Source organism: Molossus molossus, unplaced genomic scaffold (assembly GCF_014108415.1).
Source record: "Molossus molossus isolate mMolMol1 unplaced genomic scaffold, mMolMol1.p scaffold_m16_p_8, whole genome shotgun sequence".
Taxonomy (NCBI): domain Eukaryota; kingdom Metazoa; phylum Chordata; class Mammalia; order Chiroptera; family Molossidae; genus Molossus; species Molossus molossus.
In genome coordinates, this window is record NW_023425402.1 from 54,957,399 (window position 1) to 54,984,532 (window position 27,134).

At 35.0% G+C, this 27,134-nt stretch overlaps 1 protein-coding gene across 13 annotated transcripts; it reads left to right on the forward strand.

Moving 5' to 3' along the window:
• On the forward strand, window positions 1-27,054 carry PNISR (PNN interacting serine and arginine rich protein). Of its 13 annotated transcripts, none has more exons than XM_036248045.1 (13): window positions 1-94; window positions 8,405-8,483; window positions 10,117-10,235; window positions 11,589-11,777; window positions 13,146-13,369; window positions 14,786-14,957; window positions 16,115-16,305; window positions 18,887-19,024; window positions 20,241-20,340; window positions 21,053-21,106; window positions 22,366-22,536; window positions 24,095-25,181; window positions 25,413-27,054. In XM_036248045.1, the coding sequence occupies exons 3-13, from the start codon at window positions 10,148-10,150 to the stop codon at window positions 25,441-25,443; spliced, it is 2,445 nt and encodes an 814-aa protein (XP_036103938.1). In that variant the 5' UTR covers window positions 1-94; window positions 8,405-8,483; window positions 10,117-10,147; the 3' UTR covers window positions 25,444-27,054. The 13 variants fall into 13 exon arrangements, with proteins under 13 accessions (XP_036103938.1, XP_036103941.1, XP_036103946.1 ...); XM_036248048.1 differs by having other exon boundaries at window positions 10,121-10,235; XM_036248049.1 differs by having other exon boundaries at window positions 7-101.
• Window positions 27,055-27,134: the final 80 nt, after the last annotated feature.

The window sequence follows — 27,134 nt, forward strand, 5'->3', positions numbered from 1 at the left end:
ATCTTGTCTTGTTCGTGAAGAAGTAGAAGCAGCGAAAGGGTTGGAGAGGTATTACAGGAACGGTGGCGACAACCGTGTTCCGGAACCACAGTGAGTAAGTGGTGAAAACAATTACGCGTGGGGACTTGCCAGACCATTACCACCTTTTTGGTTCCTGTGGCGAAGGTAGCAAAAATTAAAACACGTAAGCTGCTTACGCTGCTGGCGCTACCGCTGGAACCTCATCCCCTTAAAGCCGCGACGTCCGCCTGACTTGGTGAATCAAAACGGCCCTCTCTCGGTGAAAAGGAAACATTCCCATGAAAGAGAGTGCTCACGACCTCTTTCTCTTAACTAGGAGAGTTTCTTCGCGGATGAGAAGGGACTAATTCTTGGGCTCCTGACCTGCCGTTAAGCACTGCGCGTGCGCATTGGGAACCCCCTGTGGGGAGGGGGGTGAAGGGGGGACGGAGAAGGCGGAGGGCCCGGACCTGGACCTTTTGCGCTGTGCAGTTCAGACTACATGGGCGCAGCCAAGGGCAAATACGTCCCGTTAAGTATAATTAACATAAGGTTTCTTAGTTTGTATTTTTCATGTTTTATCCAGTGATGAACATTATGTGTTACGCTGCAATAGCGAAAGAGGCAGTGTCCAGTATTTTTGTTGTGTTATCCTGTGGTGGATATTATTGTCATCTGAACATCATAGGCACTTGACAAATTTTGATTGTCAGTGGTTATTGCATAAAAGAGCAAAATAAACTTGGAATTTCTTATTGGAGTGCAGCAGGGCAAAAGCAATAAGACCAACCAGAACACTATATAAAAATTCACTTGTGACTACTTTGTAAAGTGTCCTGGGGCTATTGGGAAAATAATAGTAAGTCAATTCTTTTAAGATGTTCTTGAGGCTTTATATGTAATTTTTTAAAATAGATTTTATTTTTTAGAATAGTTTTTGATTTACAGAAAAATTGAGCAGACAGTGCGGAATTCCCAAGTAAACACCCCAGACCCCTATTGCAGACACAGTTTTTCCTGTTATTAAGTACATTAGTATGGTACATTTGTTGCACAATTAATGGGCACATTATTATTAACTAAAGGTTGTGTTTATTCATATTTCCTAAGTTTTAGCCCTGTGTTCTTTTTTTGCCCCAATACCATATGACATTTAGTTGTCATTTATCTTCAGTGTTCTCTTGGTTGTGACAGTTTCTCAGGCTTTTCTTGTTTACATTGACAGTTATAGGCTGAATTGTGTCCCTCCAAAATTTGTATGTTGAAGCCTCAGAATGTGACTGTATTTGGAGATGGTGTCGATAAAAAAATAAAATGAGGCCATTAGGGTAGGCCCTAATTCATATGACTGGTAACCTTGTAAGAAAAGATTAGGACAGAGGGAAGACCATGTAAAGACATAGGGAAGAGGTCTTCATCTACAAACCAAGGATAGAGACCTCAGCATGAAACTAACACTGCTGACATTTTGATCTTGGACTTCTAGCCTCCAGAACTATGAGGAAATAAATTTCTGTTATTTAAGCTACTCAGTGTGTTGTACTTTGTTATGACAGGCCTTGCAAACTAATACAGTGACCTTGACAGTTATGAAGTGTACTGGTCAGGTATATTATAGGATGACCTGCTATTGAAATTTGTCTGATGTTTTTCTCATGATAAGATTGGTGTCGGGAATTTTGAGGAGGAAGATCACAGAGGCTTCCTCTCTAGGGTACATACTATAAAAATGACATCACGTTGAGATGGACCTTGATCACCTGCTTAAAGTAGTGTTTGTCAAGTTTCTACACTTTAAAGTTACTCTCCCATATCCATTCCTTTTCATACTGTCCTCATTGGGAGAAGTTCCTTTATGCAGTTCATACTTCAGGAGTGGAGAGTTACACTCTCCCTCCTTTAGAGTGGAGTATCTACATAATTTATTTGGAATTCTGCACAGGAGATTTGTCTCTTCCCTCTCATTTATTCAATCATTTATTTGTATCAGCATGGACTCATAGATATTTATATCATATGTGTTATAATTCAGTCAAATGTTTTTCAGTTTTGACTTAAGGAGCTCTTTCTGTTGGTTGTGTCCTTTTGACATGCCTCTCCCCCCCTTTTTTTTCTTTTCATTCTTTATTTCTTTATTTTTTTTTTTTTAGCACTTTCTTACTTCCTAGTAATCTAGACTTGTCTTGGTTGCTCCAGTTTTAAGAATCATCTCTTTCTTTAAGGATCCCTGATTCCTTTAATGGTAGAATGGTGTTAGAACCAAGATACATGTACTTGTTGCTACTGGGATATTGTTACCTTTAGGCTCTTACTCTCATTTATTTTTCAGTTATCACTTTTATTGGTATCTATAACCAAATTATCCAATTCTCCAATGTTTTTTGAATACCTCTGTTAAAGTGCAAGCTGCAAAGTATCTCAATATATATCAAAATGCATGTCACATGAAGTAGCAAAAATTTTTTCCCCCCACATTTCAAATGATTAGAAGACTAACCTTTACTGGTGCCATTTCCATCTAACTTGAACTGAACAAATGAATTTTTTTATTTTGAGTCAGTCATCTGGTATGTAGGACTAAAAGGGCAGGGGAGAAGAGGATTATTGTGTTTTGTAATTTCTAAACTTTGATGTAAGAAACATTTGACCATATGCATCAGAGGATAGATGTGCTTCTGTATCTCTTTGATTTTGCAATTGATGTTTAAGTGCTTTAAAACATTACATTTTAATTTTCATTCATCTCATCACACAGTCTATGATTGTCATTTAAACAGGTATTTTTAAGAACCTCAAAGCAGTGTTCTAATATAGTCATCTAAGAGATGGGTAAGATGAATAATGGTCATTTCTAGTTGTATTAGTTTCTTAGGGGTGTTGTAACAAATTACCACAAACTGAGTGGCCTAAAACAGCAGAAATTTATTCTTTTTTTTTTTTTTTATCCTCACCCCAGGATATTTTTTGAGATTTTGTTCAGATAGAGTGGGAGGGATAGAGAGAGAAACATCAATGTGAAAGGGACACATTGAGCGGTCGCCACCCACACGACCCAACCGGGGCTGGGGACAAACTGCAACCGAGGTACGTGCCCTTAGCGGCAACCGAACCCGGGTCTCTCCAGACCGCAGGCCGACGCTCTAACTGCTGAGCCAAACCGGCCAGGCCCAGAAATTTATTCTTTCACAATTCTTCAGGCTAGAAGGTTTTGGTAGGGCCATGCTGACTTTCATGAGGGGAGTGTCGTTCCTTATCTCTTCCTAGCTTCTTCTGGTGGTTCCCAGAACTCCTTGGCTTTCCTTGACTGTGGATACACCTGTACAGTCTCTGCTCCTTTGGTTACGTGGTAGGGGTGTGTGTGTCTGTGTCTGTCTCCTTTTTGTTTGTTTTGTTTTTAATGCCATTAGAAGTATTTGCACAAAAGTATACAAACAACTACACATTGTTGTGGCTAACTTTTAGTTATTTAGCGTTGGGCAGGAAGGGTTTGTATGGATAAGTCAGAATTCATTGACATTGAGCTTTGTAATGTGTTTAATTTGAATGCACATATCATTGAAATTCTAGGAGTTGTCATCCTTGGGAGAGACCATCTAAAAGTTGCCACTCAGCTGACCCAAGCTCTTTTCCAGCCGCTCTGACCTCCTTTGCAGAGTCTGCCTGCCACTGCAGCAGTGGTTGGGGAAAACAAGGCAAATGTTTCTGCCTTTGAGGCTGTCCCTTCCAGCCCCTTACAGACTGTTAGAGTAAGAGTCAGCAAAGGTGTGATAACACCCGCTGGGATGTGAGGAGGCTGGGAAAATAAGTATGCTTATGCCTCAGGTGTGTGTTTTCTTATAAAGACACCAGCCATATTGGATTAAGACCCACCTTAATTCAGTATGACCTCATTTTAACTTGAAGACATCTGCAAAAAGACCCTATTTTCAAATAAGGTCACATTCACAATTTATAGGGACTTCAGCATATCTTCCAGGGGGGTACCATTCAATTTGTAACACTGGTCATAGTCATAAGCTAGATTTTTACAGCCCATTGTGATAACTTGAATGATCTGATGCAAACCATGGTTATTGATTTTTCTTTTCTTTCCAAATCTCATTTGTTTCCAAGAAAATAGCAGTTAGTTAAACCTCATAAAGGGAGAGTCTTGCAGTGTGGCTTATCAATAATCAAATTCTTCCAAACGTAAGAAGTTGAGCCTAAGGATCTTTAAAATTAAGGCTAACGGAAGATTGAATAAATTGGAATTATTTTTGATGTTATAAAATCAGAGTAGCAATATTAGAATGTTGTGTTCATTGTTGAATATTAATGCATTTACTTGATAATAAATTTCAGTGAATGAGTAAAATATTTTGTCATTTAATAGGGGCAAAGCACTATGGAGGATTTAAATAATTATAAGATTTCTTCCGCCCTCAAGAACATTCTTGTGTAAGCCACAACAAAAAACAAAACAACACAAACATGGAAATTCAATATAAGTTTCTCTATAACAAGTACTCTTTATCATCTTTAACATGTTATTGTGGAAATTTTCAAATAGTACAAAAATATAGGGTATGAACTGTGATGTACTTATCACCCATTTTTCACAGTTACTATTTTCCAAATCATTATTAAACCAGTGTGTAATGTCATTTTTAGTCAGTAACATAACAAGGCATATTATTTTGCTAAACCATAGTGAAATTAAAAAATAATATATATTTATTATTAACAGGTGTGCCTTCATATTTCTTTTGTTTTTCAGATTTTGCATTTGTTGTGATTGTTAGTAAAGATTTTATGGTGAAAATGAAGGAAGGAAGAGTAGGGCTTCTAAATCCTTGCTGTCAAATCACAACTTTGTTCTTGAATTAAGAATAATTAATGAAACTCTATCAAGCATTGTGCTAGATGTTGAAACATAAATACAAGTTTATATTAAATATTCAAGTTATACCAAGTCTTTCCTTAAAACCTATCACTTTACAAAATTCAGCAGAACTCTAAATTTTGTTCTCATGACCAGAGATACCTGTTTTGGACTAGATAACAGAAATTCACTACAAATCCTTCATAAGAAAATGACACAGGTAATTTGCCCAGTCTCATTTATATGACTTGTGACATTGTTACTGCCTATACCAGTCATTATGGACTGTGCTGATCAATTTTCTTTGATTCTTCCTATCTTAAAAAATCTTTAGATTTCTTTCTCTTTCTTTTTAAATTTGTTTTAATCCTCATATGAGGATATGTTTTCATTGATTTGTAGAGAAAAAGGGAGAAAGAAACATCGATTCATTGCCTCCCATATGCACCCCCACGGGGGATAGAACCTGAGACCTTTTGTGTACGGGACAACACTCCAACCAACTGAGCCACACCAGCCAGAGCTGTAGAATAATTCCTAAAAATGTACACTCATACCCAGCTGGTGTGACTCAGTGGTTGAGCGTCAACCCATGCACTAAGAGGTTGCCAGTTCGATTCCCGGTCAGGGCACATGACCAGGTTGTGGGCCCCGTCCCCAGTAGAGGGGCAGGCAGGGGACAGCCAGTCGAGGTTCTCTCTCATCAATGTTTCTAGCTCTCTCTCCCGCTTTCTTCCTCTCTCTCTGAAGTCAATAAAAAAAAAAAAATCTTAAATAAATATAATAAAATATACACTCATGATAAAATAATTCAAAGAATACAGAAAAATATAAAATAAAATAACAAAATGCCCTGGTCTCTGATAACTCCCTAGAGCATAGCAATTTGTTGAGTTCTATGTAATTTCAGAATTTTTTTTATATGAAATTGCATTCTTAAAAGAAAGTACCTCAAGTGGTATCATTATTCATACGGTATCTATCACATAAGTTTTTTTCCCACTTAATACAATTTGTACATCAATATATGTCAGCATATAAAAGTCTACCTTATTCTTTTGTATGGCTTAATAGGAGTTCACTTTGTGGTTCACTCTTACCTCATCTATTGCCCTTTAGTTGAGTATCACTAAAAGAAGAGGTTCAGCCCAGCCTATGTGGCTCGGTGGATTGAGTGTCGTCGTATGGACTGAGAGGTCCTAGTTTGATTCCAGGTCAGGGCCCATGCCTGGATTGTGGGCTTAATCCCCAGTGGGGTGTGTGCAGGAGGCAGCTGTTTCTCCCTCACATCAATGTTTCTACCTCTCCCTTCTCTCTCTAAAAAAAATCAATTAAAACAAAAAAGGTTCACTGTTACAAATAATGCTATAGGTTTTTGAATGACACTGAGTATCCTCGTTCATGGTTTAAATCCTTGAAGTGGAATTGGTAGGTCACAATTTTGGTAAAATACTGTAATGCTAATTATATTGTGTTTCCAAAAGACTAATTCAGCACTCATCCTCCGTAGCCAAATCAAATTTCTCAACTTTACTTGACGTGTTTTCTTTTTTTTTTTTTATCCTCACCCGAGGACATTTTTCCATTTTTTGTTCAGGTAGAGTGGGGAGGAGAGAGAGGAACAGAGAGGGAGAGAGAAACATCGACGTGAAAGGGACACATCGAGTGGCTGCCACCCGCACAACCGACCAGGGCCGGGGACAAACTGCAACCGAGGCACGCGCCCCCAGCGGGAACCGAACCCGGGTCTCTCAGGACCGCAGGCCGACGCTCCAACCGCTGAGCCAAACCGGCCAGGGCACTTGACGTGTTTTCTTAAATAGCCCCTAACTTCTTACTCTCTTGACTTTTACTGTCACCTTTGCTGTGTTTTCATTTTGCTTTGCTTCTGAGTTTCACCTCTTTCCATATTTTTCTCAGCCTAATTCTGTCAAACACTATATTTGAATAGTAGCTTCCGTAAAAACTTTTCGGGGGAAAAGCTTTGGAAAACATAGTAAAAATAGAGGTGGTTGGTTTTAACAAACAGAAAAATGGGTACAAGTAATACTAAACTCTTGAACATATGCAAGTTAAATCTCTGTGTGAGTAGGGAAATTTTGAAGTTTTTTGTTTTTTCTTTTTTTAAATAATAAAAGCTTCAACCTGTGATGTGAGGAGTAGGGACAGGGACAGGAAGATTTTTTTTTCTCAAAGATAAAATGAACTCTGGATAAGTCTAGTTGCTTTTAGAGAAGAGAACGGAATTGAGCAGAAGTGGGTTGGCTTAACAACTTTCCCCCTACACAGTTGTAAACTTGAAGAAAGCTATCGAAAATTATACTGAGACAATCTTGTTGTTGATATTAACCATCATTTATTTATTGAAGCTTCCTGTGCTGAGTTTTCATGCATTTTTCATTTAATCCTTACATTACCCTATGAGATACACAGTTATTATGTCCTCCATTTTATAGATGAGAAAACCAAGGATTAGCGAGTACTTCATTTACCCCCAGTCACATAGCTAGTGAGTGGTCTAAGTAGGCACCATGAACGGAGCTGGAACTCTGAAGTCTAGGTGGTGATGACCAAAAACTTAGAGAACTGAAAAAATTGTCCATAAAAACCATTAAACATAAGTAAGTAAAAGAAACTTTGTTTAGAGGGATTTTTAGAAAAGTAAATCTGTATGTTGGAAATGATGGTAGGGAGTCAGTACACATCATTTTTATCATTCAAGTGGTTTTACTAAATGCACATCTATTTGCAACTTCAGTGGGTACTCTATAGTGAGTGCTCATTATAATTCTTGCTTTGTCTGAGTTCACAACCTATGACAGAAAAATCAATGCATTGAATTCTGATAAGCCATTAGAACTTTGGAAAACACCAAGCTGTGCTGTCACCAGGTTCTTATAAATGTAGGTCAGCAGCTTCCTTATCATTAACAACTCAAAGTAAACAGAAAGAAGGAGCTACAGACTATTTATTTATTTGTTTGGTGTTTAGTCCTGTATTTTATGGAAGATAAAAAGATGGATACATTTGTCTTTCTATCAACTTTTGAAAAGCTATTGATCTAATGGGAAGAAAATGAATCCAGACTATTCTCACCTTGTTGGCGTTAAGTTTTAAACTTAAAATTCCATAGAAAAACCTGAATTAATGCATTTTATTACCATGTACCACTTAAGTAAATAACTGGTAGATGAGATCTTCTTTTCAAATATTTGTTCCTTTTTTTTCTCAGCATATCTGACAATCCCTAAATTGTTTGACATTGTTTGTATTGTTAATGAATTTTTCAAGTAAATAAAAAAGATATTTTGAAAGAAAAAAATGTTAAAAAGTGTTGCCTTCTCATTTCTGTTGTACCTGTTTCCCTTAACTTTATAATAGTAAATACTTTGTCATAGTTAATGAAAGAAAAATTTCCAAATTAATCTGGAGATGACTTAATTTGGACATGATACATTTTCATTTTACATCTCTAGAATTTATTTTTATTCTAATTTTTCATAATCTAAGAGCAAACTTATACTCTTTTTTTTTTTCCCCAAGGCATAAGTAATCTTGCTGCTATGCTTCCAAGCTGTAGTCTGAATCCGTCTAAATTTTAAACAGAAGGTGAACCTCTAAGGTCAGTCAAAATAGCAGTTAATATTTCTTCTGAGTGTTTCCTCTTTATTTATGTTACCTTTTCATTAAAGTATAACTAAAATTACTTTTTAAGGGCTGTAATGAGTCATTTAGCTTTTAAAGGGTGTTAAAGGTATAGTTGGAAAAGAGGAGAGGGCAAAAAAGAGGTAGAGGAACTAATCTGAAGAGTGATTAGAAAAAGTTTATCCAAAAGCTTGGAATTGATACCCAGTTCAGTTGTTGGCGTCAATTGTGCTGTTTAGTGCCTATGTTGCCTTATTCTAATAGACTATATTCAAGAAACTAGAAGATAAGTGTACTTGACTCATAAGTAAGTCAGGGTAACAAAGGAATGCATCTTCCCTAATTCACAGCGCTTTTCAATGGAGAGGTCAACATCTGCCATTGATAGAATTATAAAACATTTTGAAAATGCAGTTGCAGATTCTAAGAGCCTGTATTGTAATAGCCAGTTGTCCTATTTGAGTTGGTGTCTCTTACTTCCTTGTTATCTAGTTTCTCTACTTTTTGTGATCCTGCAATTCTAAGGCTTTTGTCTTGTTTTTAGAGGAAAGGTTCAGTCTAGTAGGATTTATTTAGTAAACATTAAATTAATGCCTACTTTATGCTAAGCCCCAGTGTACAAAAATGAAGACACATATGCTGCTTACCAGGTATATCATTGGTTCTTAAGCAGGATTGTATATCAGTATTGGATAAAGTACAAAGATATTAGACTTGTAGGAATTTAAACTTTTTATTAAAGTTTTCAAACTAGTTTAGAGAAAGGTGAACTAGTATGATAATCCCCTCCCCTATACCCATTATCTAGATTTAATAGTTATTAACATATGTTCTCTTCCCCAGTCTTTTCCATGCTGGTTGCACAATGTTAAAAAAACTTGTCTTGTAACCTATCTCACCTTATGGATTTATCTGATTGGTTTTTTTGATACTGTTTATCTCCTTTGTCCCTTGTAGTTCCTTCATACTCAGTTGGATTCAGTTAAACCTTTTTGGTGAAAATGCTTATAGTGATTCTGGGGACATCATATTGTATCTCATAAGGAGACACCATTACAGATTATTAAATCTGTAGGGGTGATATTTTGACAACCTTTCAGTTTGTGATTTCCCATTACTTCTAAGGTTGTCTGAATTAATTGTTTTATTCAGTTTGGCAATATGGAAGTTTTCTGAATCTGTTCTACCTTAAGCATTCACTAGCCGTAATTATTTATAAGGAAGAGTTTTCTTCATTAGCTAGAGCTGTGTGGTTACTCTCTTCAAGGATTCTTGGTTGGGGGAAATAAAATCACTTTTTAGTATTATTATTATTATTATTTTCAAAATAATTATATTTTCAGAGATTTATATTGGGAGAAATTATTATTTTTTCCCCTTTGAGGTAAATTGATTTGAGCTGTGCTTACCACCAAACTCTGACACCAGTATTAACATGAAATTTTCTACTTTTGCTTGCCAGCCTAAAAATTCCAGTTGCCTCTGGCAACCTATTGACCAGAATTTTAGAGCTCTGATCACATAAATGTATCATCATTTAATAATTTCTGTGTGAGCTTTTAAAATGAAAGAACTCTCCTCATTTTTAAACTATGTTCATTTTGTTGAAGATAGAAAATCCAATATATTTTTAAAGTCAAGATGTGGGATCAAGGAGGACAGCCTTGGCAGCAATGGCCATTGAACCAACAACAGTGGATGCAGTCATTCCAGCACCAGCAGGATCCAAGTAAGGAAACGGAATTCAGAGGGTGGGGGAGGAGAGATATATGGAGATGAGTGGGGAATATTCAATAGGATTAAGGGAGATGGAAATGGAATTGGTTTATTGGATCATTTTATGGTCAGTATTTTTAAAATGTTTTAGTTTTTTTTTGGTAAAGAAAGTAGAAAGTCTTTCTTAAATGTGTAATTTGAGTAAAGCATACTTCTTTTGTTAATTCTGAATCTTATAATTCTGTGCAGATCATAGTCATCTGATGGTATGCTAAATCATTTATCTTTATTGTGGAACATTTCAAGCATATACAGATGCAGAAGAGCATAGGGAGCCCCCATTTATTACTTAGCTTTAACAGTTATTGACTCATGGCCAATTTTGTTTCATTAACATGACCCCTTCCACTGCCCTGCCTTAATGGTTTAATCTGAACCTATTTTTGAAATAGCAACATAAAATTCTATTATAGGACTTCATGTGGTTTATGCCAATTTATGTTTCTGTGAAAATGTACACGAATACTTTTTAATTTTTACTAAATTGAGATGTGAAAAATATCTTATTTTGTTTCCTTTAATAATATTACATCTTAAAATGTTAAGTATAGATATTGAGAAAGAAAGGAGGACCTTTAAATTAGTGAGGACAACAAATTTTGAATAAAGAATGACTAATAAGTTGTTATAGGTATATTTTGACTAGAGAAGGCAGCCTTAACTACAGAAGGGTGACTGAGGAAGAACAGGGATAGATAGCTATACTCATCTGAGGTCTGTAGGAGCCAGTGTAGGCCTCAGAGGACCTTTTTGAGGAAGAAATTAGTGAGTCTGGTCATTTGTTTAAAAAAAAAACAACAAAAAAAAACTCTCTAAAGATTCAGTAAACTGCCCTGGCCAATGTGGCTCAGTTGGTTGAGCTTCATCCAATGCAGCAAAAAGTCACCAGGAACCCAGTCAGGGCACGTACCCCGATTGCAGGCTCGTTCAGGAGGCAGATCGATATTTCTCCCTCTCTCCCCCTCTCCCTTCCTTTCTCTCTAAAATCAGTAAAAACATATTTATAAAAAAACACACACCTCAGTTTAACTAAGATGCAGAGGGTAAATTTCTCAAGAGTTAGTATTAGAAATGGATTGGTTAAGAGTGTTTTTATGGAGTCCTTTTTGGAAAGTCTTAAGTCGTTTATTTTATTTTGTAGCCTGAATATAGGTTATTTTCTTAGTGTCCTTTCTTCAGTCATAACATTCGGTAATATTTAAAATCTCTAGTAAGGAATTACTGAGGTTCTTGTTTTACATGGAGCCACTATTCTTTTAGCTTCTACATTCTGAATGCTAAATTCTGCTATGTTAAATTATATTAGGCCAGATTGACTGGGCTGCATTGGCTCAAGCTTGGATTGCTCAAAGAGAAGCTTCAGGACAGCAAAGCATTGTAGAACAGCCACCAGGAATGATGCCAAATGGACAAGATATGTCAACGATGGAATCTGGTCCAAACAATCATGGGAATTTTCAAGGGGATTCAAACTTTAACAGAATGTGGCAACCAGGTTTGTTGTTTATGTTTTCCAAATTTTAGGACTGTTTTTAAAATAAAAAGATTAAAGTTAAATTGTTTAATTTGTTAAGTCTTATGACTTCTTGAAATTAATGCTTAAAGAATAGGCAGTTTTAATTAGATTTGACCTTGAAATTTTGTGGTTAACATTATTCTGTACTCAGTCTGCTAGCACTGTGGCACTCAGTTTGATTCTTTTCTTGGTTCTTCATTCCTAGGCTGACAGGGGCTGGGAACACTGGAAACCTCACTTGGCATCTAGGGAAGAGAGCATTCTATGGTCTCTCTGTTGCAACCTCTGGCCTTTTCAGAAGCAGGACTGGCAGAGCAAAACATGTCTAGTCTCTAAAGAAAAATTGTGTCACTATGTGACAAATTAGTTTGTCAAATATACTCTGCCCACCATCTACCCATATTTACGTCCCTTGTTTTCCGATAGTGAAGATTTTCTATAAATTTTTATGTTTTGTTTGTTTGCTTGCTTGTTTTTTTACTTCACAGTATGATTTAGATTCCTTGATGCTAATTCAGTTTTCCATAACTTGTGCTATTAATTATTTTTAATAGTCACTTTAATTTATTTATAAAGGAATCTTACATTTAAGTGTGCTGATGGTGAAGTTATATCTGCCTTTCCCTATTAATACGTATTTTTGTTTCTCAGTGTAAGAAGGGAAAACTTAGAAAGTAATCCTCTAACATAACTTTTAAAACAATAATGAATATTCTAATACTTGATACTGTGAGTTCATTTCTAGTTTTCTTGAAGCTATCTATGCTAAATTTCCTGAAGTTTGACAATGTTTTAGTTCCCAAGTTCAGATTTATAAATGACTCACTCTAGCATTTCCACTTCCCCAAATTTGCTCTACTGGTTTTCTTTGTGACCCTGGCAAGTGATTTATTTCTGTGTGCCTCAATTTCCCCTCCTGAAATTGGCAAAAAAAAAAAATCTGATTTTTCCCTACCTCACAGGGATGTTGTGAGGATAAATGTGTTCATGGAAGAAAGAAATTATATAAAATTCCTAGGCATTATTTTTTTGCTGTTGTTGCTGAACAGATATAGAAAACTACAACAACAAAAAAATTGCTTTCAGCTTTGTTACATTTATTAAAAATAATTTTGGGCATTTTGTTTCCATTTATTTGGATATGAATTGAGTGGAGTTAGCTCATTTGAATTATTTATTAGATTAATTCATTGCTTATTTTTAAGATATACAAAAGGAATTTGACCCAAGAAGTCATAACATTTATATTTATTTCTTTACTGAAAAATCTTTCTTGAGAGCTTAAAAATTTGTGTTGATTTTGTTATAACTCCCTATTGAATGTTTTTATGCCTAAATCCTAAATAGAATGGGGAATGCATCAGCAACCCCCACACCCCCCTCCAGATCAGCCATGGATGCCACCAACACCAGGCCCAATGGACATTGTTCCTCCTTCCGAAGACAGCAACAGTCAGGACAGTGGGGAATTTGCCCCTGACAACAGGCATATATTTAACCAGAACAATCACAACTTTGGTGGACCACCCGATAATTTTGCAGTGGGCCCAGTGAACCAGTTTGACTATCAGGTGAAAGATATTTTGTTGCTTTAATACTGTAGATGTGCACATAATCCATTCTTTGGAAGTTTGTCTCATCAAGAATACCTGAGATATGTGTTTCACTTTTCAGTCTTGTACAGATAAGTGCATATTATGTCTCAGAAAAGTTATTAATATTTGAGTATTAGAATCATTAGAGTTTTATTTTCTGATTTCCTTAGGAAAATGGTATAAAAGATCATTAGGGAAAAATTTGGATAAAATGAAAAGTGTGTAAGTGCAATAGTTATGTGATGTTTTGTTTTCTAATTTATAATTTCAAAATGGTATATTTAAATGTTCAATCAAGTTTAGAAAATGCACAGTAGTTGAATACATTATTTATGAATAATAGATTATGGTTAAGACATGAAGAACATAGATCATCTCTAACTGCAATTCCTTCTCTGTAAAGTTATGACTTTTTTTAGTATTGTCATTTTAATTCCATTCTGACATTACATGTTCATTAATGGAATTGTATATAATTCCCTTTGTAGCATCTAAATCATTCCTAGGGACATAGAACTCTATGGGGAATAGTGTCATTGTTTTTTCTAACCACTCTGACAGGATCCACTCTTAAATTATAATACTAGGTGTCATTTTGAAATAACTGATTATAGTTGTGACCTTATCAACTAAGCTATCATAATTAAAAATTTGGGAAAAAAGCCATATATTACATCACTATATGGGTAATGGACACAAATGTAAACAGTATTCATCTTCAGATAGTAATCATCCTCTTCACACATATTCAGATACTTGTTGCATACTCAGACTTGGTATACAGATATAGTTTTTTGTGTCAGGGAGCTTCTACTGGTATCACATTTGCTTGGTAGATCCCCTAGCTAACAAGACAAACCTTTGTTGGCAAGTGGCTTAGAAACGCTTCTGAAAATGGTAAAATTACAAAAAATATTTAATAAAATGATTCAGTAACTTTTATCTTTGCTTAAAATAGATATGTCTTGCAAGATTTCAGAAAGAACTTCAATTCACAAGAAATAAGAAGTTAGAATTGAGTTAAAGTTTTTTCCTGTATTTTCTGGTTATAGAAAAATTTACATTTTTTTTTCTTTCTTGGTAGTGAAAGGATTAGTTTATAAATGGATTCACAGTGAGGAAGTTCATATGTATTATTTTCTGTACTTCTTGAAAATAGTGTACCAGCTGGATTTTAGATGGCTTTTACATTTATGTAGGCACAAAATTGTTTTCTTAAGAAAAGCAAGCTTAAGTTCTTGGGGCTACAGACATATCGGTGGATATTAGACCAATGGAATTCTTGGATTTGCTGCACACATGGATTTCTACTGTCCCAGTTCATAACACACGTGTGTCCCAGAATGTATATTGTATTAATGTAAAGAAAAATAAACTGCAATACTCTTTCAGCATGGGGCTGCTTTTGGTCCACCGCAAGGTGGATTTCATCCTCCTTATTGGCAACCAGGACCTCCAGGACCTCCAGCACCACCCCAGAATCGAAGAGAAAGGCCATCATCGTTCAGGGATCGGCAGCGTTCACCTATTGCACTTCCTGTGAAGCAAGAGCCTCCACAAATTGGTAGTTATTTAAGTTTCGTGAATCACAGTTGGCTTGATTTCTTGATCATGTAAAATAGATGTTTTATTTTCTTAAATTGTTCTGATATCTCTGATATGTTAGGAATTGACATTTAAAACCCCTATTTTATAGTAATAAACCTTAAATTTCCAAAGAATAGATTTGTCTAAAATATTAAAAGCTTTGAATAATTTTCTTTAAATCTTTACCTTGAACATAGATTTTTGTGTTGAGATATAAATTTAGCATGGCCATAGCATTTTGATATTTTTTTCAATGTTCACAGTTTTATACCTTATGCCAAAATAAGAGCATTTCCCCCTTTTAAAACCTTCTAGTTTTTCTTTCTGGGATCTTTCCACTCTTAGTTTGTCTGACACACTGCTGCCAGGTTAATTTTCTTTTCATTATTTCACTTTCCATAAGTATTTTGCAGAAATTTTCAATTCTTAAATAACATATTGGAACTAGCTTATTTCTAATACAAATTATGTATTTATGCTACTGGATATCTGGAAATCCAAATCCAGCACGTAATGTACCAGCACATTTAAGTCTTTCCTTATCACAAAGGAGACATTTTAGGAAGATTATTGCTTTTATAACTTATGGAATAAGTTAAAAATTCTTTGTGGAATATTTATCTAAGTGAATTTTTAGTGTGAAAATGGACTGTGTTTGAGTCTTTTCTGTCTTCATATTTTAAGAAGCAGTGTAGTGTAAGTTTGGCTCGGAAGTAGCCCATATCAATACTTACTGGCTTTGTAACCTTGAGCACATCTCTTAATTTCTTTGAGTTTCAGTTTTCTCATTTTCAGAAGAGACCAAGTAATAATAGTGATCATTTAGGGCTTTTTTTTAGGATTGAGATAATGGTTTAATGTGTTTTCATAGTGTTTTGGCACTTTGTAAACATTAATACAATGTTTATGCTGCTATTAAAAGTGATGATTTTAAAGAAAAGCATGATGTTTAATGGGTTGTTTTTATTACCACTGTCTTGCTGGAGAATGATAGTATTTGTTACAAGTGCTCAAATGGCACCAGCATTCCTTTTAAAAAATATTTACAAGTTTGTAGAAATTCAGGAATAAGGAACTCACGTGTTTGATTTTTAATTAACTGATTTACAATTTTCTTTTTCACATGTGAAACAGATGCGGTAAAACGCAGAACTCTTCCAGCTTGGATACGAGAAGGTCTTGAAAAAATGGAACGTGAAAAGCAAAAAAAGTTGGAGAAAGAAAGAATGGAACAACAACGTTCACAGTTGTCCAAAAAAGAAAAGAAGGCCACAGAGGATGTTGAAGGAGGTGATGGCCCTCGTTTACCTCAGAGGAGTAAATTTGTAAGTAGAATCTCTTGACCTGAAACTCCATTTAGTGTGTGAAAAGGATGTTGAAATAAGTATTTTAGCCTATAGAAAAGTATTAAAGTTATGTTCCTGAGATTACTTTCAGTAAGTATATTGGGAATTCTGTTTTTATATTATGTATGTATTATTGAGGGTAGGGTATAGAGAGAGGGTGCAATGAGTTTATAAAACATTCCATTCTGGAGAGAAATTATTCAGTGGGATATGAGGTAGGTCTTTGACAAGCATCAGTATTCTTTTGTTGTAGTACAGCCAACTCCCTAGTGGTGGCTTATAAAACAAAACTAAGTTAAAACAGCCCAGCCGGTGTGGCTCAGTGGTTGAGCGTCGACCCATGCACCAAGAGGTCGCTGGTTCCATTCCCAGTCAGGGCACATGCCCAGGTTGTGGGCCCAATCTCCAGTGGGGGTCTTTCAGGAGGCGACCAGTCGATGTTCTCTCATTGATGTTTCTGTTTCTATCTCTCTCTCTCTCTAAAATTAATAAAGAAAAAAATAAAAAAAAAAAAAAACAACAACACTAGAGAAATAAATCTGCCTTTTTGAACATTTAAATATATATTTATACCAGAGGATGTAATAACTTACATAGTTTTTGACATGAGCACTGAAAGTTACATAAAGTTTTAAATATTTAAATCTTCATCAGTTAGGTGGCTTAGGAATTTTTTATTTAACAATAATGTGCTCGTAGCTGATAGGATAGTCACAGCATTGGCTGTATGCTACTTAGGAAATGGGTCTTCCTCCAAAGGCTGTTTTCTGCTTCAAAAATAAATCTTAAGGACACCAAGGTAACTAGATTTAAGAAGACATTTATTTTACTTAATTCAATAAATGCCTTAAATTACTCTAATTTTTATAAGAGAACCATGTCAAAGATGTGTTTTTGTTCTGGATATTACAAAAGAAAGTAACTACAGACTACCACTATTGAAATGTACCATAAATTTTTTTTTAATCTTTACATGAAATAGTGGATTTCCAGATTTGGTGGGATTTTTAAGTGTCAAAAAATTGTTTAGACATTATCCTTCTCCTCCCAGATGCCTTTGGGCTTGTGTTACATGAATTCTCCTGGTTCAGATGGTCTTTCTATAGTAGTATTTAGGTGATCACCTTGTCTTTTACTTAGAAAAATTGCAAAGTGAGACTAGGGAACACTTTGCCCAAAGTAGAGTCCCCCCTTTTTTTAAATCCTCACCAGAGGATATTTTTCTATTTATCTTCAGATAGAGTGGGGGAGAGAGAGAAACATCGACGTGAGAGGGGCACATCGACTGGTTGCCTCCACATGACCCCGACCAGGGCCAGGGACGAACTGCAACCAAGGTACGTGCCCTTGGCTGAAGTGAACTTGAGACTCATTGGTCTGCGGGCTGACGCTTTACTATTGAGCCAAACTGGCCAGGGTAGTCTAGTCCCCCTTTTAAGGTATACTGTCGGGATACTGAAAACCTAACATCCATACAGAGACAGAGTCAAATAGCTGGCATTTCTTTCATCTGAAGGAGGCCTTATTTCTAATCTATCTGTCAATTAAATAGCTACAAAGAAGCAAATATCACTAAGTTTCAGGGCCAGTGGAGATTTGGAAACAGACTACAGATTTTCCATTTTAAGTCACATAGTTTTAGGTAAATAGCTTACATTTAGAGCTGCAAAAGTAACAGTGAATAATATGATTGTGGTTCATTTACACAAAGTTCTACAAGCCACTTATTTCAGCCATCATATATAATAAATATTAATTAAGTCACTCTCTGGGAAAGATGTGTTTTTGGTTATTTATAAAATAAGAGCAAAATTGACTAAGGAAAACTCTAGCTGCGTGGCTTCGTTCTAGTGTCCCGTGCTCTAAAGGTTGCAGGTTTAATTCCCGGTCACAGCACACACCTAGGCGGTGGGTTTGATCCCTGGTCATTGCGCATACAGGAGACAACCAATGCATTTTTCTCATTCTTTCTCTCCCTTCCTCTCTCTCTAAAGTCAATAAAGACATATACTTGGGTGAGGATTAAAAAATAAAATTGACTAAGGAAAAATAACAAATTGAAGAAAATAATTAAAATAATTGAATCTCATAAGCCATCTTATAATGCTCTCAGGTAACACTTTAAATTACCAAGTGAAATCTATCATACAAAAATGTAATTCAGCCCTGGCCAGTTTGGCTCAGTAGTTGGAGCTTTGGCACGCAGACCAAGGAGTAGCAGGTTTGATTCTGGTCAAGGGCATGTATCTCAGTTGCATTTTGGTTCCCGGCCCTGGTTGGAGTCGTGTGGGAGGCAACCGGTTGGTGTTTGTTTCTCTCTCTTTCTCTTTCTTCCTCCCTCCCCACTCTATCTGAAGATAAATGAAAAAAAAAAAAAATGTCCTGGAGTGAGGATTTAAAAAATAATAATAAAAAATAAAGCATTGTTGTAAAAAAAATTAATTCAGAGAGAAATTTCATTTTTGTATATCTGTTTCATTTAGGGTTTTAAAATAGAATGTACAGGATAATTATTTTACATTATAAGCATGAATTTGGGCTACACATAATATTTTTTTAGGATAGTGATGAGGAAGATGAAGATGCTGAAAACGTTGAGGCTGCAAGCAGTGGAAAAGTCACCAGAAGTCCATCTCCAGTTCCTCAAGAAGACCATAGTGAACCAGAGATGACTGAAGAAGAGAAAGAGTATCAAATGGTAAAAAAGTACTTTAAAAAAAAAAATTAAAAATTTTTGCGGTATAATTGACATATAACATCATATTGTAGGATTTATTTTGCTTATAATTTTTTAAAACTATTGATTGGTATCTTAAACATTTAAACTGAGAATTCATGACACAGTTATAAAGTATGTATTAATAAATAGATTTACTGGGCTACAATGTCTACAAAATCCAAGTAATACATAATATGAAATCACAGCTTATAAAGCAATTATTATGCCAATACCAATTTATTATTTCCAAATACCAATGTTGTAATTAAACAACATTTTACTATATGAGACCCAAGAGAACAAGTCTGTTATTTTCTAAAATGTATTTTTTGAATACTGGGGAAAATGAAGAGACTTCATAGAAAAATAAGTTTAGGAAGCACTGGGTGGGAACACAGGTAAACATATTTTTTCATTGCAAGACTTCTCAAAGCCTTTAATATCTGTAGAGTGTGTGTGTGTGTGTGTGTGTGTGTGTGTGTGTGTGTTTTCTGAGACTGGAAATATAAAATGCTGTGTTTCTCATATTAAAAGACCAATAATCTTTGGAGTGTGTTTAGAAGATGCTGATTCAGTGTCCTCTCATTTTAGTAGATGAGTACTGTGATCTGGAGCCCAGAGAGGCTAAGGGACAGATAGTCTCCATTTGAAACAACTGTTGGTAGCCAAAGCAATGCTAGAATCCAGCTGTATTTCAAATCTATTTTACTCTATATTCCAGCAATTAAGAAAAAAAAAAGGACTTCATCTGACAAAATGAAATAACTATCTTTTTCTTCTTTTATCTGTTTTGTCCACTTTAAAGTTTACCTTGAGCTGAGATTAATATAAGTTCCTAACTGACTTAAGAAACTAGTGTGCTGTTGCTTACTAATATTAAATGAAAGGATTCATCTTTCAACTTAAAACACCTGTGGAAATTTTTATTAATGGGGACTTTTTAATTGTTTTTTCTCTAGAGTTAGAATTCAGTGTCCCTATACAAATAAACTTAGTTTTTTCTTTAATCCATATGATTTTGAAATGTTTTAGTATTTTAGAATAATTTTCAAGATATTCTATTACTTGGAATGACTGATCTGATCTCATCTCTAAAAATGTTTTATAAAATGACTTTGCCTTTTAATTTTTTTGAAAATGTCAAACTGTATTAGTAACTATAATAATTAAATTAGAAACATTATATATTCCTTAGATGTTACTGACAAAAATGCTTCTGACTGAAATTCTACTGGATGTCACAGATGAAGAAATTTATTATGTAGCCAAAGATGCACACCGGAAAGCAACAAAAGGTATATCGTGGGTGTTTTCTGGGGGTGTTTTGGTGGCTATTTTGGACTTTTTTGTTGTCCTTGTTGAAATACTAGCAGATATTTGAATATTCTCTTCTTGCATGTTTTACTCTTTGGGAACGTTTAGGTTTATAGACACCATATTACAACTATACAGTAGTTTTGTTTTATCCAACCTATCTCAGCACAAATTAGTAATTGAACTGTTGTTCTATAAAATGTATTGTGGAAAATTTTTGACATTCAATTTATTTCACCTGATTTTTTTATAGATACCATGGTATTGGTGTATGATTTCTAATGCAGTTTAGTTTTACTAATGAATTGAATTGTGAACCTTCAGAGTTTTCACAGTTTACCACTTATAATTCTACAGAAGCTAGTAATTCTCCTACCCAGCCTCCATATTTTTAGTAACACTTAAAACATATACTGAAAGCAAAATTTAAATTATGGCCATACTTCAAATATAAAAATACCAATATGCTGTCAACATTTTTCCTCATTATAAACCAATTTCTGTTCACCTCAGATTTATACTTTCAAGGCCAGACATGCTACTGGTTTAAAATGAATGTTATGTTTTTAATGTTTCTTCTCTCCCCAAGAAGCAGCAATAGTAGTAGATTTAACAATACCATAGACTCTCATGACTATGAAATCGTGGCTATTTGTGTTAACATGTTGTTCCTGTTGTTGATGTGATACAAAGCTCCTGCAAAACAGCTGGCACAGTCCAGTGCACTGGCTTCCCTCACTGGACTCGGTAAGTGTTCTCCTTATTTGTGAGAGGGCCTTAAAGGGAAAGCGCACACTTACCTTGTCTCTCTACCTCAGGGGTGGGGAACCTTTTTCTGCCAAGAGGCCATTTAAATATTTATAACATCATTCGCGGGCCATACAAAATTATCAACTTAAAAATTAGCCTGCTATATTTGGTCAGGCTAATTTGGTGAGGCGTGTGATGTTACCTGGTATTAATTTCTCCGGCCTTACATGGCTTGAGGGCCGGATGTTCCCCACCCCTGTTCTACATGTTCTGTTTTGATACTGTACTGTTCCTACTCAGTTTATAAAACCTAGATTTGAGGGTTATATCAGTCTCTAAAAGGTTTGCCTAGACTAAATTCACAGTGGGATTATTATAAATGTGGTGACTAAATCATAGTAAGTGAGGCACGTTGTAATAGTTATAATTTAGTCATGATAATATTTATGCTCACTTTCAAAATTGTTGCATTCATGCCTTAGGCATCTATACACTAATGCTTTTAAGGACCTTTATTTAGATTGTATTGCAGCAAGTCAGGTTTACTGTAGAGGAAAGGTTTATCTTATGTTAGAATAGTAGTGATATGTTCATAATTTTCTATTTGCATGATATAATATCAAGTGTATAAAAGCTTGAATTTGTCTTTTCCAACTCTTCATTTTAAAAATTAATCTTTGTGAGGTTCAACAGAAATGGCTAGAGCCAAATTCCCATGTGGTTTTGTTATTACTATTTAGACCACTTCAGGGTGGGGAGTGGTTTTAGCATCATACCATTTCTGTACAGTCAGAATTACAGTATTGTTAGTACAAAATTGTTAGGGAAAAAATACTTAGCATACTACCTGGGATTTCAAAGCTTTGAATAACAAGTTAATTGTAGAACTGTTTTCAGGATCATTATACATTTTAAAGTAGTTGAATTGATTATGCTTTAATGAGGCTTTGTTACTGCCCTATTAAATTGTTTTATTGGTTAGCATGGACAATAAAATAAAACCTTTTTATTACGATTCATTTATGGTGACAAATACATGACATATTCCAGAAAGAGTAAGATACTAAGTATCAATTTTCATGAGGGTTCCTGTGCTCTCCTTAAGCATTGGAATTTATACTTCTCCCCACCCCGAATAAGCATATTCTTCCAACAAAATGCAATGAAAAGAAAAAGAGCTTTCTTCTCGGACCTTAAAAAGTTTTTAGTGCACAGATTAATTTTTCCAAATGATAGACTGGGCTTTATGCACACAGGTGGACTGGGTGGTTATGGATCAGGAGACAGTGAAGATGAAAGGAGTGACAGAGGCTCTGAGTCATCTGACACTGATGATGAGGAATTACGGCATCGAATCCGGCAAAAACAGGAAGCTTTTTGGAGAAAGGAAAAAGAACAACAGCTGCTACATGATAAACAAATGGAAGGTACATCTTTTAGATTTGCTTTATTTTGTCCAGTTTTGTTTGTATTTCTTTACATTTTTTTTTTTTTATCCTCACCCGAGGACATTTTTCCATATCTTGTTCAGATAGAGTGGGACAGGGAGAGAGAGAGAGAAACTTCAACGTGAAAGGGACAAATCGAGTGGCTGCCACCCGCACAACCCAACCTGGGCCGGGAACAAACTGCAACCGAGGTACATGCCCTTAGCGGGAACCGAACCCAGGTCTCTCTGGACCGCAGGCCGAAGCTCTAACCGCTGAACCAAACCGGCCAGGGCTCTTTACATTTTTTTTTTGTTTGTTTGTTTTTTTTTTTTTTTTTTCTCTTTACATTTTTAAACCTAAAATATCAAAGGATGGAATTGAGGCTATATTATAAATAATATGAGAAGTAACTGAAATTATGGTTTTGTTCATTTGCAGTTTGTTTGTTTTTTTAATCCTCACCGGAGGATATTTTTTCCATTTATCTTCAGATAGAGTGGGAGGGAGGAAGAGAGAGAGAGAAAGAAACATCTGTGTGAGAGAGACACATCAACTGGTTGCCTCCCTCATGGCCCCGACCAGGGCTGGGGACCAAACCGCAACCAAGGTACGTGCCCTTGGCTGGAATCAAACCCATGACTCTTTGGTTCACAGGCCAACGCTCAAACCGCTGAGCCAAACAGGCCAGGTCATTTGCAATTTTTATCAAATGTAAAATCAAAATCAATTGTAGTATTCAAAATACATGGTTTATACTTTTGTTTGTGGGGAGAGTAATTTCAGGGGCTATAAATTAAGCTATTTCAGTGTATATGTTTTTTGTTAACGTTCTTAAGATTTGAAATGGGGGAATTATATTTGTAAAACTGTTGAAAAGCAGTTTGTAGCTAGGATAATTAAGGATCATAGAAGACTTTTTAGAAATTTTTTCTAATGATAAATACTGTAAAATACTGTAATGTAAAATACTGTAATGAGTACCATTCTTAACAGTTTACATATTGATACTAGGAATAATGGAGAATATTTATTTTGAAATTATCTTTTGAAAATTCTTATTTGTACAATTTGAAAGGTAATTATTAAGAGTCTGCAGCAAAAAATTGCCTATAAATGACTTATTACCTTTAAGTTGCCTTATTGCAAAAGGGCACATTTTTTTTTTTACTCGCTTCACATGTAGCTCTATACCTTGATACTCTATGGCTATACTGTCCACGTTAGCTAACTGCATGTAGCTATTGAGCTTTGAAACATAGCAAACCCAAATTGAGATGTGCTGCTGTAGGTATTAAATATACACTTAAGTTGCAAAGACTTTACATGAAACAAAAATATTTTGGTATTCTTTTTAATCAATTACATGTTGAAATGATATTTTTGTTATATAGGTTCATAAGAATAAAATTAATTGTACCTGTTTATTTTTACTTTTTTAATGTAGCTGTTAGAAAATTTGGCATTGCTTATGTGCCTTGCTCTATTGTTATAGTCTGGTAGTAGGGAGTTTTTCATTGTGCATTTGACTTAGTATTTTTGTCTTTTTCTGTTTCAGAAGAAAAGCAACAAACTGAAAGGGTTACAAAAGAGATGAATGAATTTATCCATAAAGAGCAAAATAGTTTATCATTACTAGAAGCAAGAGAAACAGATGGTGATGTGGTTAATGAAAAGAAAAGAACTCCAAATGAAACTACATCAGTTTTAGAACCAAAAAAAGATCATAAAGAAAAAGAGAAACAAGGAAGGAGTAGGTCAGAAAGTTCTAGTAGTGGTAGTTCCAGTAGCAATAGCAGAACTAGTAGTACTAGTAGTTCTGTCTCTAGCTCTTCATATAGTTCTAGCTCAGGTAGTAGTCGCACATCTTCTCGATCTTCTTCTCCTAAAAGGAAAAAGAGACATAGTAGGAGTAGATCTCCAACAATTAAAACTAGACGTAGTAGGAGTAGAAGTTACTCTCGCAGAATTAAAATAGACAGCAATAGGGCTAGAGTAAAGATTAGAGATAGGAGAAGATCTAATAGAAATAGCATTGAAAGAGAAAGACGAAGAAATCGGAGTCCTTCCCGAGAGAGACGTAGAAGTAGAAGTCGCTCAAGGGATAGGCGAACCAATCGGTCCAGTCGAAGTAGGAGTCGAGATAGACGTAAAATTGATGATCAACGTGGAAATCTTAGTGGGAGCAGTCATAAACATAAAGGTGAGGCTAAAGAACAAGAGAGGAAAAAAGAGAGAAGTCGAAGTATAGATAAAGATAGGAAAAAGAAAGACAAAGAAAGAGAGCGTGAACAGGATAAAAGAAAAGAAAAACTAAAAAGGGAGGAAAAAGATTTTAAGTTCAGTGGTCAGGATGATAGGTTAAAAAGGAAACGAGAAAGTGAAAGAACGTTCTCTAGAAGTGGTTCTATATCTGTTAAAATCATCAGACATGATTCTAGACAGGATAGTAAGAAAAGTACTACCAAAGATAGTAAAAAACATTCAGGCTCTGATTCTAGTGGAAGGAGCAGTTCTGAATCTCCAGGAAGTAGCAAAGAAAAGAAGGCTAAGAAGCCTAAACATAGTCGATCGCGATCCATGGAGAAATCTCAAAGGTCTGGTAAGAAGGCAAGCCGCAAACACAAGTCTAAGTCCCGATCAAGGTAGTATACTTTTTAAAGTATTTTGTCTGATTTTTAAAAAAATTTGACTGAATTTATTCAAAGTTGAAAGTGTCCTTTCTCTCTCTCTTTAATAAACTCAGTTTGGTACTTGATAAATGATCATAGTCTTAAGTAATATTAGAAATAATAATATTATTTATTTAAAATTGCAAATTCTTTAGTTTAAAATACATTTTTATTTTTAAATTTTGTCTTTTCCCTTTTTTTCAGATCAACAACCCCTCCCCGTCGTAAACGCTGAGGAATGATGTGGCAAGAATGCCATGATGTTTAAAAAATTCCATGAGTTTTAAGGGCTTGTCTCATTATAGAGGCACATTGTGGCTGTGTAGGTGAAACAAGAATTTTTTTTTTTTATCTGTAAATAGGTGTACTTTTCCCAAATGCTGCTCCAGTTCATAGGATTTCTTTGTATTACTTTTTTTTTAATAGTGCACAATAAGACTATAAACATGCCATTCTCTTTCAGCTGTAATGTTCTTAAAATTATTCTTGAATGTACTGTGATGTCAATAAAGCTCTTTAGTTCATTTTTGTTAACCTCTTGCACCTTAATTTTATGATTTTAATCAAAGGAACGTACTTTTATAAAAAGGCAGCTGGAACTTTGTATAACAAGTTTTAAAGGTACTTCCTCCCATCTGCCCCAAAGAAAATGGTTTTATCACAGTAGTTTGTCAAAGTTTGTAAATTGTACCCATGGATTTTTGTCTAATTCCAACTTTAAGGGTGTGGAAGTAGGCCAGAAACAGACATTTACCTTTTATTTGGAATCATTACACAGTTTTACAAACTTTTCCTATTTTGGGGATTTTAAAATAATATATTCTCTGTGTGTATAAAGTATGGATCACTCCTGTAAAATGAAATGACCGGATTCAGTCAAGCCAGTGTACCAATTCGAGTTACTTATGAGGAATGATTGTGTTGGACACTAATAGGGAGTCCGGAACTATATTCTACAGTTACCCACTTCTGTTTTAGAAGCATATTTTAAACACTTTGGGGTTATTATAGAAATAAGACCCACAGCTCAATATATTTATTTATATTTTCAAAGTATAAAACTTCAGCTCAGTGGAGGAATGCTGTATTCAGATTTGTGTCAGTTCCATAACATTGAAATGGTTTGGTATTGTCAGTTTCTTAAAATTGGGCTCAGTGAGTGGTCTAGCAATTTAAAGCAGTCATAACTTACAAGTAAGGTGAAGGCTTGCAGGCATTTTAATGCTCAACTGCTTTTAGGGTTTGTTTTTATGTGGTCATTCACTTCTGCCACAGTAGTCAGATGAATCTCTGAAAAAAATGCTTTTAAATTTTAATTTAAAAAGAAAAGAGCACGTGCAGGTCACAGAAACGTTAAAGTATGCCTTTTTTACTAGCGATAGTTCATTTTAAAATAAGCCAGATTTTTGCCAAGATCAGTGTTTCCTCAAAATGAAGTTAGAAATAGACTTCTATAGTGTGCTCTTGTACCTCTACATAAGTTCTTAAATAATTTTGAGCAGTTATGCATTTATCTAGAGGAAATAAATCAACTGTGAGTAAATGCATGTTTACAAAAATGGTTATTTTACAGTGCATTTAGTTCTGATATTTATAAAGTTGGCATTTCACAGAATAACTTTAAAATAGTTTAGAATTCTATATAGTTTAGACATCAGTCACATCTGGAGACAAAATAAAGGAAAGTGTGCAATATTTTTTATGTAAGTGAGCTGACACGGTATACCTAATTGTAGAGTTACTCGATTTGTAAGAGATAAGTTGTATAATGTTTTCATATCTTAAAATGTTTTTTAGATCAACCTTCAAGTGAAATAATATTTTCAAAATAAAATTCTACAGAAAAGTTCTGCTGGCAATGATATGCACATTTTTGGGCAAAATATGAACCAGAGCCAAAAGCAGTATTTGACAGTTTTATTTACT

Excerpts from the sequence above, each read along its gene's own strand:
- PNISR (XM_036248045.1), top strand. The coding sequence starts at position 10,148 with ATGTGGGATCAAGGAGGACAGCCTTGGCAGCAATGGCCATTGAACCAA. Across the intron at positions 19,025-20,240 it reads AAGAGAAAGAGTATCAAATG|ATGTTACTGACAAAAATGCT; the intron begins GTAAAAAAGTAC and ends TATATTCCTTAG. Across the intron at positions 21,107-22,365 it reads GGCTTCCCTCACTGGACTCG|GTGGACTGGGTGGTTATGGA; the intron begins GTAAGTGTTCTC and ends TTATGCACACAG.